Here is a 17,075-nt window from a genome sequence, read left to right as displayed (position 1 = left end):
AATCGTGACATCCTCAAATATGCCATTTGAACTTTATTTTTGTGTTCGGGCGCGAAACATTCAAAAAACTAAAATTCCAGTGTATCATAACTATAGAACCAGATGGAAAAACTTACACTCCTTTACAAAAATAACGTCAATTTCACATAAGTTACAATAATTTTGTTATTCGTAGATCATCTTCAGTTCTCAATCAGTTCAAATAACCCATTCGGGGTTGTTTCGACCATGCTACGCCATGTTGTAGTGTTTATTTCGTTCTAAGCAAAGGATACTATTCGTTCAAACTCCTCAAATCACTAATACTACTTGTAAGCTTCTCATAAGTTCTTGATAGGGTTTTGATCTGGTAAACAAGCTGACCAGTCCAGAATTTGAAGTTCCTATTCATTCAACCAAGCCATGACCTTCCGGATTTCATGAATTGCTGCCAAATCACTCAATTATCACGGTGTTTTTGATGCAAAAACAGAAGTAAATAACCGACTTCTTACATATCTCTTGAAACTCAGAAAAATGGAGTGGTTCTATAGTTATGAAACTCAGTGTAGTGTTCTTTCCCTGGAATTCGACAAAGGTTTGCTTCAAACCCACAGAACCCTCCCCAGTGAATACGAACACTTTCCGGTAGTCCTACTTTCTATTTTTGGTAAGGAATGTAATGCGTCGTCAGTACACCCTTCCCTTCGAAGTCTTGGAAGTGCAGAAGTTCGGCCGATACCCGTTTAAGGAACAACAATTCTGGTCGACTTTGAGGATAAGGATCACAACATTGTGTCTCAATTCCGAATTCCAGGAAACAGTTCCAACTACCCAAGTTTGCCCGTGGCGCTAGTATCAAGAAGTGTTGCCATCTTAAGTTTCTATTTTTTTGTATATGCATCCATTGTTTATTGTTTCTATTTAAATTTCATCAAATTTTATTTATCTTCCTCAGGAGCGTGCGGTCCCCGCCGTATGGCCAAGGAGAAGATGTTAAGGAAGCGACCGTCACGCTGTATCAGCTACCACCCCGAGGAAATCGAAATCAAACAGTGCGGCAAAGCCACCACTCTGTTTCGGGCATCGTTCTTCTCCACGATAGCGACGTTTGTGCTGATATGGGTCTTGAACATCGCGTGATGAAGCTCTTTCGAAGGAATGGCTGACACCTAAGCTGCAACTACCAAACCAAACCAAACTAACTAACTAACTAATGACTAATCAACAAGTGATGCCAGCATAATCATGAGAGAAAAAAACCAAATCACACGACACACGTATTAGGTATGATGTTACTCAACGGTGTGTTTACGGGATGCATTTTTACACGAACCATATTTTAGACCTCGTAAAATTTGTCACTGAATGAGGATTATTTGTGATTGTTTTTTTGTTTCCTATTGAGATAAAATTTGGGCCAAAAATTATGGTAAAAAAAGAACATTTGGGTACTATAAGTCATAAGATGAGATGTTATAGATGTATACACCTAAACTAGTGGACGAATTGGACAGAAAATAACGTAACGTACAGACTAGAGACGACGAAAAGTTAACGTAACATCATCACCATCGGTGCTGCAGCGGTGTTACGTTTGAGATGTTCGTGGCAATACATTTTGATTATTTTCAGACTTGTACGATTGAAGTGTGACATTGGTGCCAGGTGTCCAACCGTTAAGGTAAGAATACTATTATTCAAACAATTGGTTAAAACCCAAATTGGCCAAACGAAGTCGCGCAATAATGGCTCGTAAGCAGTTGTCCAGTGTGCATTTTCGGGACAGTGTAGCGCGGAAGGAAAACCAACTTAAGTAATGGACAATACGAAGTTTAAAACTAGAGCAAACAAGAAGATAAATCAAATTTGAATTTTAAGCAACCTGAGCATGAGAGGAAAAATCAACTATCTGTGGTACGTTTTTCGATTTATTGATCATACTGGAGAGGGAGAAAGCAAGAAATTAATTCTACCCATGAACAACAACAAGTAAAAAAATAACAACAAAAATAGCGATGAAAATCTTTAAACTACGAGACAGGGGGATGACGGGACGATATCGAAACTATGACACATAGAAGGAGCGCATAATTTTAGAAATATAGTTATTGATGAGACTATAGCGTTAGACAAGGAGAGAAAGAGTAACACTATAGCGTAATTATGTTAGTAGTTAAAATTTGAACGATGAGAAATTTAGCAAAAATTAGTTGTTTTTTCTCTGTTGATCGATTCACAGAAATCGTGTTTGACTCAGAATACTCTATGCAGAAAAATGTCTAAATTTTCGTTCCGTTTGATAGCATACATTTATTGGTAAACCTGAACCCGAAAATGAGCGAGCTTAATTTAGAAACGGTTTCGTTGGGATTTCTATAGTTGGAACTGAAACAACACTTTGACGACAACGTGATGGTCTAAAATTTGTGCTCTTCTTTGTTGTTGATCTCAAGATTGTTTCGGAAACAATTTAGGTAGCTGTTGCTACTTTTTAGAACCACAATCTAAGCTTCATCTGATGATTAACTGTATCTCAAACTGTTGAATGTTGAACGTCAGCTGTTGTTTTGTATTGTAAGAATTGACTGAGATCTTCGATTGTAATGTTTTTTGTATATATGTGTAGTCAAGATAGGCAATTATTTGATTTAGTTGTTGTATATTAGTGTAATGTTCATGCCAGTAGATCAATCCTTACGTTAGTAATTTATCTGATCGGTTGAATTGAGTGGATATTTTTGTGCCGATAGAATTATGACGGCGACTCTTGTTTGTCAGTTGTCTGGTTTGTTGAATCGTTAGAGTCGAAATATGCAAAGAATGTTCGAAAAGCGCCTTGCTTCAGATAATCTCAGATTTTTGGGGAAATTGCTTAACTTGTACGATTTTTTACTACTCGTTGTGTTTATAACGCGGAACGGTCAAAAAGTTTGTCACAGACAATTTGCTCTCCATTCTATATATTATATATGTCCGTCCGAATAGCTCAGCGGGTGATCCCTCATTCCGATTAATATTCTTCTGGCAGAGTTATATAAACAAATTCGTCTTGCATCGAATCTAGCCATTTTTTCATGTGTGAGCATGTTAAACTCACGCATGAATCTAGTTGTAGGTTCGTGCTGGGTATAATTTCTGGATCTCAGGGGTGGATCAAAGACCCTCCGGCGACTGGTGTTAAAATTTATCCGTTCGTAGGGACACGGACTTCTTAATCGTCCGCACAGTAGTTTACAGAAGAGTGTTGTGATATCCGCGTTTCTGTGTCTGGTTCCGACAGGTCCCAGGTCTACCAAACAGCAGAGATCTTCGTATGCTGGTGTATGAGATGTTCTCCATCCTAAATTCCTCAGCGCAAACGTCAGGAACTTTTTCTGTACGTTTTTTAACTTTTGGATATACAGATCATATTTCGGTCACACTCATCAAACTCGCAATGTCGAGTTTGGACCGTACAAGACTGGTATAAATCCTACAGCGTTTCCTTGACTATTCGTTCTAGGTGGAAGCTAAACGTGAGGTATTGATTCATCGTCACGCCTAAGTCTCGAACATTCTCTAATCGTTGTAGATCCGTACCTCCCAGCCTATAGTTGAAAGTTATCGGCTGAACTCTCCTGATATAATAAATAACGGAGCATATGCTGGGGTTTAAACTCAGTCCGTCTCTCTCAACGAATCTACCGAAATTGACCAAATCTAGCTAAAGCTAAAGCAAATCTTGCTTGCAAACGTCGATATGTTTCAGGGCAGAAAAATCATCGTCCACGTATGTCAACACTATTGTGTTAATCGAGCATGATGGTAATTTATTCATGAACATGACAAATAGAATAGGCCCCAAATGACTACCTTGCGGAACTCCTGAATTAACACCAAAGGATTGGGATACCATCTGGTCGGAGTTAATAATCAGAACACCTGTCACAATCCAATAATTATGACCAAGCCATTGTCATTTTTTGAGATATCAACAAAGAAAACACTTTGTATGTGATTTACACTTCAAAAGACTAAAACACTCAAATTAATTTTTATTACATATTTCTCGCACGATTACGAAACATTTTTGGCGGTTTCCGAGTCATCGAACATTATGCTGAACTCACTTTCGTTTGTTCAAATCAAGGCGCCTAGAAGTATATCCTAAGGTAGGCCAACTTTCTAAAATTACTCTTCAGCCATCTTGTTTGTAAACAAAACACAATACGCTAGTGCCGAAGCTCGCTCGTGATCAGTCTGTCTCTTTCACGCTACAGGCAAATAATTCCCCTTCTGCTTTCTTCCGTGCTGTTTTCATATACCGCTCCCCTAACCAACTTGGTGACGAAACGGCCTCACCTTAGGATATACTTCTAGGTGGCTTGGTTCAAATATGATCTGGCAGAAGTCATTTCCCCCAGTGGCATTCGTTTGTTGTCACATGGTACGAATAATGACACAAACGAGAACAAGAAAACTCTGTTTCGGTTAGCACTACGTGACCCACAATCATGTGCACCAGAACGCTTTCGGGACGCAGTTCCGGTTATATCATAAGCATAACCCATCCATAGTTTTTGAAATGTTTTTCTCTGATAGTCATGGTTTTCCAAGTGCCACTCGACCTTTTAAACCTTGTTTATGAAGTTGATTCTGCACTGTTTGAGGTGTCGCATGAATAGAAAACTCACTCTTTATTTGTTTTAAAATTTTAGAAGCTGATAAACCTCGATTTTGATAATTTTTTAATACGATAGCCCTGTCAACTCGAGAAGTTGTCTTAGATGGACGTTCTGTTCGCGTTGCTGGTATAAAAGAACCATTTTTATTAAACTTTTGCACTATCTTAGCAATCGCATCTTTGCTAGGTGGGACGATATCAGCAACCTACCGAAAAAATCCTAATTTTCAAACAATGCTAATTGTGCCGGATATGTGCTAATTTAGAGCAGAATTTTTACATTCATTATATTATGTCGTAATTAATTATATTACTTCGTATTATATTATATATTTTTCGGTTTCATAATAGTGGTGGATCACACCATTGAGGAAGATGGCGGTTCTTTCGGCTGAAAAAGGCTTGGAGGATGATAGCTCAGATTGTTGGATTTTACTTGCGTGGAAAATTAAAACACTTTGGAGAACTTCTAAACACTAACAGGATTTATTAATGGCGACGTGACACGTTAAAAGGTTGGAATTGGAATGAATATAATATTGGAGGCAACGGTTTGTATGCACTTCGTTGGTATTCGTTTATGCTGTACATCGGGTTTTGCTGCTGATTGTATGTGTGTTATGCACCACACACTGCATTTCGCGAGAAAGGGAGAGGCTTGGATGGGAAAAAGAATAGGGATGGACTTTGCAATATGGTAATGGGGATACTTGCTCCTTCTTCGCGCTGTCAGTCGCGAACAAATTGTATCACAGTGACTACAGAAACGTTCTTATTGTGTAAGAATGTGAGGAAAAAACTTGGACCTGAATTAACCTAATGTTTTTGATCCATACAACGAAAATGGAACCTTTTCCTATTTTCTAACTGACGTTTAAGTTGAAATAGGAGGTGATGTTTAACTATCTGTATCTTTTATACTTTTAATAAACGGAGAAATTGGGTTTATCAAAAAATAACCGGTCAGCTATCCAGAAAATTCACAGCAAGAATCGTCAATCGTCATAATTGAAGAGAAAAATTCAGAAAAAATGTTGGGAGATTGAAGTAATTGCACGTCACTACAAATAATCTGGCGATAACAAACACACTCTGAAACACATACGTGAATACCAAGATACAAAGTATGATTAGCAATAAAACGGTAACTTAATGGTTATGGGAGCGACTCAGTCGAATTTGTAAATTGGACATAGTATCAAGCGAAAAAGCAGAGGAACATAGAGAAAAATACCCAGTAATTAACTCTACAAAGTATAAATTGGTGTGTCTATTGACTTGTTTGGGCTGTAATTTTTGCTAGGTAAGAGAGGATGTGTGTGTCACTCCATGCGGAGCGTTGAGCTAACGATAAGAAATTGGATGAATGAACTATTTTCAACTTATATAAATACTTTTTTCGTGGCTGTCGCATGCATATGAATTGCTATATATTACTCATGTTTTTATTTTATCTGTCTGTATTATATTTATGACAAAGAAAAAAAAATACGAGAACATTTTTATATAACGTCTTCCATATAGTATTAATGAAATGAAAATTGATTTCTTTCAATTGATTGCGAACACGAGTCGTAAGAGAAATGTTTCTTGATTTGAAAAAATATATATAGAATCTATGAACGCTAGTTAGAAAGTAAGTTGAAGAGAACAAAGGAAGGAATAATCCGAGATAAAGAAACAGTTGAATCTATGCCAAGACATGCAGTTCTCTTGGAGAAAAAAAATATGAAAACGAATGCGAAATATGTCACACGAAGGAAAACCAAGCTGTAATGAAAATGTCCTCTCAATCTGGCCGCAGTTACTTTCATATCATGTAAAAATGCTTTAGTTCTTGTTAGAGGTAAAGTACTGCCGGCCGGATAAAAAAAATATCCTGAAATCTGTTTTGGATCATATTTTTATTCCAAAATTTAGCAACACTAAAATCGTGGAGAAAATCTTTAACAAAAATATAAATATGTTATATATCAGTAAAATATTATATCAAAATGAAATAAGAAAAAAAATCCTTAGATAGTTCGATATCATAATTGCATTTAATGAAGGAAGAGAAAAATCCTGCATCCAGAAACAAAAATATCAAATTACTGAATCGAAGGTACGTGTACATATTGAATCGAGACTAACAAAAACCATCACAAATTCCAGCAAAAATTATTATACGAATTCATGTCATTTTCACTCCGCATAAACCAGAAGGCAAGTAACATTTGAAGCTATTGTAAATGACCGGGCGGTGTAATTAAACGTTCCTCATTATTCCATTATCTTAGCTGGCATTCGTTTTTTCAAATAGAAACATGTTTTTATAGGAAATTGCAATTTTATGACATGACGGTAGTTAAATCATACTCATACAACCTGTTTATAGTGAGGATAAACAAATTTGAAAATCTATAAACAAGATGAAAAACGAACGATGCGTCAGTGGCGTTGAGATCTCATTGAAAAACTGACCTTGCTTAACGTGTTCTCATTCTTTGTTTTTGTTTTTTTTCTACATTGAAACAAAATACACTCATCGTGTGTTCGTGACAGATGCAATCTTAGTTTTTGGTAACTGACAGTGCTGATAACATTAGTTGCATATAGTGATAATTTACATCACATTTTCAACATTTGCCTATTGCTGAGCTATCATTGTTTTCCCGGTTACTCTAAGTTTTTATTACTATTAACTTCTACTTTGTTGACTCTAACCAATTGTTTTCCTCAATGGGTGTCTTGTTTGGTTATACTTCAATCTGGAGAATAAAAACGCACAATTTGTAATGTTTACATTACACGCACTCACGCTGCACGCTATTTAGGTTCTAATTCCATGTCAGAAAACAATTTTCCCACCAAAACTAATATCAAGGAAACTACAATACACCAGATGGCATGTATGTGCTCCGAAGAAGTAGCCACCAAATTAAAAAAAATATCTCAGAAGTCGGCTGAAGTCACGTATTTAATATTCAACAATTTCCAAAATATCATACCATTTTTTACTTTGGTCACTCCATTTGTATCCATCGATCTGTAAAAAAAGCGAAACTAATATCACCGAGTATTTATCATGGCTTCTCTTGAACCAAATAGTTCTATTGAAATCTAACGAAACCCATATCCAGCTCAACTATCATAACCCATTTCTTCTTTTCTTCGAAACCAGAACGTAACCGGCGAAATGGTCATTTGAAAAAAAAAATTAAACTCAAACCGGTATCGGAACATAAATACAACATCACTCTAGCAAAAAAAAACAAAAAAACTGAGGTCGAAAGCAGAACTCTGTTTCGCGTTGTATCATACTGTTGAACTATTCTCGCAGAGAAACTGTTTATAAGTTAGTTCACAAGCCATTAGCAATGTCAAAACTCGTGCGATTCCAATACAATGAAATGCAGAAAAATAAAAACACAGAAAGTTCCACTCGTAACTCGAAACAAACAAGAAACGTTGATAAAAATTCGTTTAGAACTTAAGGATCAACTAAATAATGGATATACTGATAAGAGAAGTGACTGTAACATAAAGTTATTGCCGCGAAAGGGTGAACACGAGTAAAGTAAACAATAAATCACGGACGAACGAAAATGAAATAAGAAATCGCTAATTCAAGCAAAAAGTGGAAAAGGATAACACTGATGATCATAGAAACATCAATAAAAAGACAAATAAGAAAATGGAAGGAAATAATAATGTAATTATTAAAATACAAATAAAAAAGCACGAAGATATGTTTTGTATTCGATCCGATACCCCAGCACCTGATTCACTTTTGCCAAAAAGTTGCTTTTAGCAAAAGTGCGCATTGGCCTTCTTGAAGCAAACGAGCATAAAAATTCGACAACAGTGCTTCGTTTGATACATTATTACACCAGCAGCTTACAAACAACAAACATTTCATGAAAGTGGAAAGAAATTTATGAGGTAAAAAGAGTTCTGCGATGTTTTGATCTAATTTTTTCAATTTTGGGGATGACGATTTACTTACCTAAAATAACTGGAAAGTTCAAAACTATACTGTCAAGGAAACCTTCATTCAATAGTAGTGGATAGTGCGTATTCGTTTTTGTGAAAAGTTCAAGACCTTTTTCTAAAATTTCGATTAGTTAAAAAATTGTTTGTGGGGCAAAAGTTCGCACCAGCGTTTTGCTCTCAAAAAAAAAAAAAAAAAAAAATATATGACATGTTTTCAACCAAATTTTAGCGGGACCCACAAGAAGAAAACTGGTTTGAAGAAATGTACTTCAGAAATGCTCAAATGGCCCGACAGAGGTTTTGGGAGGGAGTCTCGAAGCGTCGGATTGCGGCAGCCCTCGGTATTTCTGAATCTGCTCTGAGGAAGAGGCTCATATCAATAAGTGATTTATGATTTAAATCTTCTTTTATTGACATTTCTACTTTTGCTGGGATGTGCTAGTGAGCACCAAGGGCGGTTCAGACAAGTATTTACGAGTGAGCAGTCTGAAGATCTGACGGACCACAGCAGGCCACTGGACAAAGCTTTCTATGGTATGACTCTCGAAGATTTACGGCGCCTGGCGTTCGATTTTGCGGAAGCCAATAACCTCCAAAACGTATTCATCCAAGTTGCAAAACTGGCAGGAATAGATTGGGCTTCTAGCTTTATGAGAAACCATCGTCTGTCTCTTCGAACCCCACAAGAGCGCAACGAAGCAATGACGAAACGGCCTCACCTTAGGATATACTTCTAGGCGCCTTGGTGATTTTTCTAGGCGCTTCTAGGCCACCTTCCTGATTTTTCAGTATTATTGAGTGAGAACACTCAATTTATCCTGATTTTTTTTAAATGTTCCTGATTTTTCCTGATTTTTGTACTCTACATTATTTGTGATAAATATACTAGTTTGCATGCCAAAGTTTTCTGTAATGATAGCTCCGGTTCGCACTTGTATATATCTTACATTAAGTTAAACTTTGTACTTAACTTTTCTTTATCTTTACCCTCAATTGTTTCGTGGCTTCTCAAAACAGTGCTAGAAAATTTCATGAAACCCTATTGTCTGACGAATTTATGAAATTACAACGAGATTAAGTTTGAGGAACAACATTGCTTCATTGAGGATAATGTCTATGTAGATGTATCTCAGAGTTATTAATGTAGGAATACGTTTTAGAATGTGAAATTATTCAAGAGAAAACTTTTCAGTCCACAGTCGATATAAAAAGATTTTAAATGTAATTTGTTCATCTGATTCAAAGTAGAATCAACTTTAATGACGGGACTATGGAAAATATATCTATAACCGTAATAAATATCATAAAAACTAGGAGAAATTCAATAAGTCTTCAACTGCTGATATACTTTCCTCATTTGTTGAGTTAAGATTAATTCCAAAGCATTGATGATGAATTCAGTGAATGTTTGTATATTGATTTCTCTGCAATTGACTGTAGTGATGATGTAGATTTTTCGAAAAAAAATATAAACGATCAAAAAGTCAAGCGAAACAGTAGCATTTCGCTTATGCGAGGATTTATACCATGCTTATTAATTCTTTTAAATATCCGGTCTATGACCGAACGAAGATATACTTTGTTTCTGGTGGGATTTGGAATGGATTTTGTATTATGAGCTACTACTAAGCAACCTGTTTCTCACATGTATGGCTCGTACCAGTTTTCGACGAGGAAGCAAGCATGTTCTGGGAGGATAGAATATTTAAGCTGTGTGATAGATTGTGAAACAGAACTATGGATATAAAATTAAATTATGAGGCTTTGATTGAAAATTATGTTTTTATTTTCCCAAAAATCGACATTAGCTTTTCCAAATATGAGCTATCCTGATTTATCCTGATTTTTTATTTCCATTCTTCCAGTTTTTTTGTAAATTAGAGTTGGCAACCCTGATCGTAACATAGAGTTATTTCAGAGAACGCGAGGTCGAACGTTGGAATTTATTTTTTCCGGGAGAACGGGACAATCGATGCGTCCTTGTAAGGTATCGGCTATCATCAAAGGCAGTGTCTCTACGAACCGACAAAGGCTCCAAGCTGATCAGCTGACAACGACTCTGGTAACTCACGGCAATCTACGCAGAGCGTATCTTAGAAGGCTTCGTTGAACCGATTCGATCCTTTCGATACCGTTGTTGTAGTGGGATGTCCAAACAGCTGCACCATAGATAGAGCGAGTGAGGGAGCAGTAGAGAGACTTAAGACAGTAGATGTCGGTAAAATTTTTAGCAATCCTGTAGATAAACCCTGTTGGCGACCTAGCCAACTGTTATAGGGAGCGCCACCGCCTTTGCAGCAAAGGCCGGCACTGTATTCGTCGCCACCACGGGATGTAGTAGCAAACCTGGCACTGGAAGGGCCGGAACTGAACTCGTCACCACCACGGATGTAGTAGCTAACCTGACACTGGGAGGACCGGAGCTGGACTCGTCGTCACCATGGGATGTAGTAGCTAATCTGGCACTGGGAGGGCCGGAAGTGGAACTGGATCTGGTTTCACTGGCTGCCATCCCTACCTTCCACTTGGAAGGTTCGATAACTAATCATCCAAATCGGTTAGGTTAGGTTTTTGATTATAGAGACTTTAAACTTTTTCAGTTCATTCGTCTCTAGCCTTGAGAAAGACTCTTGGAAAACTTTACTCTACTCCTGCACTACACCTCCACCCTCATTGCCTTGAGACAGGCACTCGATCCCTCGTTGTCCAGCTCGTCCAGCAACGATGTTGTCAAGTCGGCGTCCACACAAAGAATGATCTAAAGTCCAAATCTTTTTCTTTCTTTCTTTGTTTTTTAGGAGGCTTTAAACTTTGCAGTTCATTCGCCTCTATCCAAATCTTAGATTGGTTTTCATTTTATATCATTCGAAACATTTGGGGTGACCAATCATATTCGCTGTTATATTAGTTGCTTGACATGATTTGTTTGGTCACTATAGGAACAAGCATTTCTGATATTTTGTTTTAACGGCGTTGCCTAGCGGTGGTTTGTAATTGTTACAGGAACATATGAAATTTGGTTGTGACAACGTAACCCCGGACCCCGGTTGGAATTTCAATTTCAATTTATATAGATTTCTTCGCATATTCTTCGATTAATGTTAGTTGATAGACAAATTATTCGGCATTAAAACTTCTTTGGAATTGCTATATATTACAGTAACAACCCATCCTAATTGGGTATTATATAGATTTGGCAGGTGTTCATCTAGCTCTAATTGAGGTCCTTGAAAAACTCGGAAGAATAATTCTACACCGATGAGCATATCCATGCCATGCGGCATTTCAGATGGGATATTCTAATTATCTGTATTCACTTCGGTAGTGGGAATGGTGTCCATAATCTTTGGTATAACTAGGCAATGGATATCGGCCGTGGAAGAATCACACCTGGAACTGACACGTACTGGGACATGGTGACGAACGCCCGATCTTCTTGCTCCTATTCCGTTAAATAAACTGTTTGCAGGATATTTCGGTATGTAAATTTTGACAAAGGACTATGTCTTTGGGAAAAAATATCAATAACTTTGAGTGAACTAGAGGTATTGACAAATTCTGCATCTCAAAATGTTTGAATTAGTAGGATCTAAAAGTCTTCTGAAAACAGTTTGTATGTAGAATTTGCATATAAAAGTTGGAGCAAAAAAACAGTTTTTTTCATGGTGTAGCGTAACATAGAAAAAAGGCGCTATATTGGTTATTTCAAGAGATAGAAAAAAAACTTTGTTCGACAAAGATGTTTCAAATAACTACGACTACAACATTGTCGAATTATGTTTACCTCTATCTATAAAGATAAGAAAGTTATATTTTTTATTTCATCGACAATTTTGGTCACCCTATTTTTGATAACATAAAAATGAGCGTTCTATTGTATGTAACAACTTTGTCGAAGACAGTTTTTGTCTAGAGAATAACTGTCGAGCTCTAAATGCTAGTTTCCACTTAAATACATCTCCTGGTCCATTGTGCATTGGACAGGAAATTTATCCAGTTTTTTTTTTGGCTCAAGACATGAACAGTGAATATAGTAAAAAAAGTTAACAATTTGACAATTCAAATGGGTATGTTTTTTCGATAGCCTCGTTTTCCCCCACATATTATGAATTATTCTCGATTTGTTGATAATAGGCATTTATCAGTTGTCAGAATCAATGGAGGCATGATTTAGGAATGATCTTGAAGATGATATTGGATGATTTCACTCTATTCTACCTAAAGATTTGACGAGAGCCTGGCTCAAAAGGTTAAACGTCGATAAAATTTTTATTAGATTGAAGTTCAGGTTGTTTTCCAATCAATTCGTGCTCAATTCACGCTTAACGTGTAGGTCTTGCTACTAACAATTTATGGAATTGTGGTCCAAGATGTCATTATATCAAGCATGTTTTTGGTTATGTAAAAAAATGCAATTAATGAATTAAACTGGCTGCTGATTTAGAAGTTCGAAAAGGTATACTCACGCAAATACAAAAATACAGATTTTGAACAATGAAAAAGCTCAATTCAAATGTAATTACTACACACAATCACAGTCCTATGTCAAGGACGCGTCCGTGCCTCTAGGCCCAGACCCATCAACTGTTTTCCACCACCGACTCGGACAAGAAATTTACTTGTGATCCCGAATCAAACAACGCACGAACTTGATGTTTTGGCCATTTTCGTCTAACACATCCACTATAGCAGTCGGTAGAAAAAAACTTGTTTTGTTGTTTGTTGGATTTTACGGGATTTTACGAACACAGAACTTAATTCAGAATTATTTTTACTGAATTCGTTGCGTAAATTGTGTGAATTTTTATCAATTCGGGTTTGCCAGTGGATTAAAGTGTGATGTCGCTTTGAACATTTCATGCATGTTTTGGCGGAACGATATGATAAAACATGATGAACCTTACGCAGGCATTTGTAACAGAGGTTGACTTTTTTCGCTTCCAATTTCCGTTGGCTGGAACTCATAACTAGGAACGATGAGGACTTATAATGCTGGTGTTGTTGGGAACAAATTTCGCATGAATAACTAGCGATCGTGGCTGCACATGATGTCTTCATCGTTTGTTGGCTTTTTATGCCTAGGTTCTGAAATTCGTTGGATTGGTTGATTGTTCGTGTTGGATTGGATGCTTCACACCGCTCCAAAACCTGACACTGATTCTTTAAAAATTTCATGGTTTCTTCTAAATTCGGTAACTCTCCATGTTTCAGCGTTTTCTCGTTTCAATATCAAGGCATTTTGTTAATATATAATTAACAATTAAACTAGAGGTTCCGTTGATCGGTCGATCCATAATTTTTAAACCTTCGACATGTTGGGAACAAATATCTACGAGATGTCTTAAATCTTTGTAATTTTCTTTTGCCGTCACCTTGATAGCAAACCGTTGATGTGGGAATCAATGATAACTCAATTTTTAAATCATTCTACTAGCGTCCATGCTTGTTCGTACACTCAAAATTGGTTTTTAGCTCATGTTTTGTCGATCCGATCCCGACATTAAATGAGCGTAAAAATGACAGAAAATGCCATGACTCACACATACTGGTAAGCATTTGTATAATATATATGGTACGGCAATATAAAATTAATACGAGCGAGCGAAACCTGAGACGAGACATGACAATAGGGGGCCGATTCCGGACCACTTTTTCTGTCAAGCACGAACCACTTGCAACTCGGCTTCTGATTGGCTGATGAGGAAAATAATTGACAATAAATATACAAAAATGGGATTTCCAAGATTTTCACAGTGTTGCTAACTTTATAAAATTGAATAATAGTTGCATTCACATTTCAGTTTAGCGATAATTTCTATAATGGAATCTTTGTATATTTTCGTTTCTATTACGTCCGGTGTTCAGTTCCCGAAGAGAAGGAAACATTGCATCGGAATTTGCACCCTACATCTTCTCGGGATTCTCTTGTCATCTAGCATAATAGCAGCGGCCTAGCAGAGATTTTCCAACTGTGAAGCAGTTAGCAATAAAATTAAGATCAAATAGCAAATAACAACCAAGGCAGCAGAAAAAGTATTTAAAATCATGTTGGAACCTGAATAAACCATGCCTACAAAAAAAAACTGAATAAACGCTATGTTAAAATTTGGGAATGTCTTATTTTATCAATATTTCTGTACTGTTCGTATTTAAACGATGTCAAAGTTGAATTATAAGGTCTTATTCCTGTATACACTCCACGATGAAAACGAAATGAAGAGTATCCACGATGACAACGATACGGTGTCGATATCTGGATACGAAATTAGTTTTTAACAAATCTTACTACTCGGCCCGAAGGCACTTTTAAATTGCTAAAATCGGAATGAAAATTTTCGTCTGGCGTTATTTATTTACTTGAAGTACGCCTTTCTTACCCTAACTTGATCTATTTTCTATACACTTTCCGATATTATCACTAAAACTTATCATTATAATATAAAATTATCTTCAGATACAATTTTTGTACGAGATTTTTTACCAAATGAGGAAAGCAAGTTTTTCCATTCACATTGAACACTAATTTGATACGGAGAAATTAATTTTCATTCATAATTTATATTTGAAAAGTGTTCATTCTACCTGAAAACTCATCATTTTCTCTAACTCGTGAAACGAAATTTAATGGCGTGTCGTTCATTTTGTTTTCATCGTAAAGTGTAAACGGTAAGGCCCATAATCTCTTGATAAATAAAATTATCTTTGAATTTAATTTATGTATTTCAACATATCATACTCCTACTATCAAATCTAGGTTTTTAGTTTTCTTTATCTTTTCACGTTTAATTTTTTTGCATACCAAAATCACAGGAAAATACTTATTGTTTAAAATATGTGATATTCGGTTGAAAAATTAATACAAACAAATGGCGCAGCACAGAAAATACATGATACGAAGAACACATGTTTTTCTTGGAGAAATAATCTTCCGAAATTTTATAACATTTGGCAACCTGCACCATGATGAGATTTATAGAAATCGCATCAACCGTTTACACTAGTGTGAACTTCTATAATGAATATATTCATATCTTCGGTGAATTTATTCACCTGAAGTAGAACTTCATCCAACTTTAGTGATTTCTCATCAGTGAGAAATTCACAAGCGTTTACATATGCTGAATTTATTCAAGTTATATATACCTCGAATAAGTGTATCATACACTCTACACTCTATATCATCTCGAAGCTCTCGTGTCGTCAGTTCACTGCTTGTTTTCGTCGCATTTTTTCTCGCTAAATACGAAGGTTTTTCCGTGTCGTATATTATCAGACGTGTTCGGACGCATGATAACAAGTCAACAATATCACATTCCTGTGTTTATTTATTGTGCTGTATTGTTGTGTATGAGTGTTTTTGTGCCTTGTGTTTTGCATATTCTTATAATTTGTCATCGCCATCGCTTATCTCTACCCGTTCGAAATCTCTGATCGTCTCGAAGTGCCACCTGGTAGCAAATCGTGGTAGCGCTGAAAGCTTGGAAGCTTGTCTCTCTGTGACAGCATAACTGTAGGCGCTTCGAACAACTGTTGTCACCGTCGTCCAGTGAGACATTGTAATTCAACTGACATTGTGATCTTCAAATTTGCTCTGTAATAGCCAAGTTTGTTCACGACCATTGAGTTCCGGAAAGGTGATAACGTGCAGTGGTTCGTGTGGCCTTATTTTTCACCACACTTGTGTGGGATTAACTAAGCACCACTACTCAGCATGGTCAGCAAAAGTCGGACTACTCTGGCTTTGCGACTCCTGTCGACTGCATTTCAACCCTGCTACTTACAATCGAGAGAAAGTTATCATCAAAGCGTTACGTGAGCTGTTAATACGCACGGACTCCATGGACACACGTTTAGGCAACTACGGCGACAATCTCCGCACTATCAACAAAACACTCTTTGGATCACAACAGCAACACAGACAAACCAGCCAATCGTTCGAAAAGTCAACGTTTCTCAACAATATCGATCAGCTCAACCTAGATGACACCATTGATCCTATTAACCGCTCGCGATCATGTGACGAATCATCGTTTTTCGAAGTTCTGGACGAAGTCAACAGCTCAGTTGCACAACCTGACAAACTCGTTGTGGGAAATAGACGTGTGAAAATTTTGTCCAATCATCATTCTCAGGCGACTGCATCCACACCGGCAGCACCAATCGAAAAGCCCTGTGAATTATCCGGCAACGAACTTCCACCTCACGCTCAGAACGGAGGAAATAGTAACCGGTCTATTTCAGTTATCTCCGGTCATACCCTACCCATCAACGACAATCAAAACACTGACAATGTTAATCGGCACAGAACTGGAACTCTAAGCGTTGCCAAAGTTAGGCAGACTACTGACGATATAATAGATTACTACGTGACACCATTCACCCCAGACCAGAAAGAAAGTGACATCAAACAACACATTCATGACATCACAAACGTGGACTCAACGCTGGTCAAGGT

General features: G+C 36.9%; 1 protein-coding gene across 9 annotated transcripts in view; it reads left to right on the top strand.

Annotated features, from left to right (window-relative positions):
- LOC129774631 (voltage-dependent calcium channel subunit alpha-2/delta-4) overlaps nucleotides 1–7,164 on the top strand; it is a 128,631-nt gene extending 121,467 nt beyond the window's left edge. For all 9 annotated transcript variants that reach the window (XM_055778415.1, XM_055778414.1, XM_055778413.1 and 6 more), the window contains one exon: nucleotides 938–7,164. In XM_055778415.1, the coding sequence (XP_055634390.1) occupies nucleotides 938–1,122 (185 nt within the window). In that variant the 3' untranslated portion in view covers nucleotides 1,123–7,164. The remainder of the gene's footprint in view (nucleotides 1–937) is intronic.
- Nucleotides 7,165–17,075: the final 9,911 nt, after the last annotated feature.

This window comes from Toxorhynchites rutilus, chromosome 3 (genome assembly GCF_029784135.1).
Source record: "Toxorhynchites rutilus septentrionalis strain SRP chromosome 3, ASM2978413v1, whole genome shotgun sequence".
Taxonomy (NCBI): Eukaryota; Metazoa; Arthropoda; class Insecta; order Diptera; family Culicidae; genus Toxorhynchites; species Toxorhynchites rutilus.
This window is presented reverse-complemented; position numbering and strand designations above follow the sequence as displayed.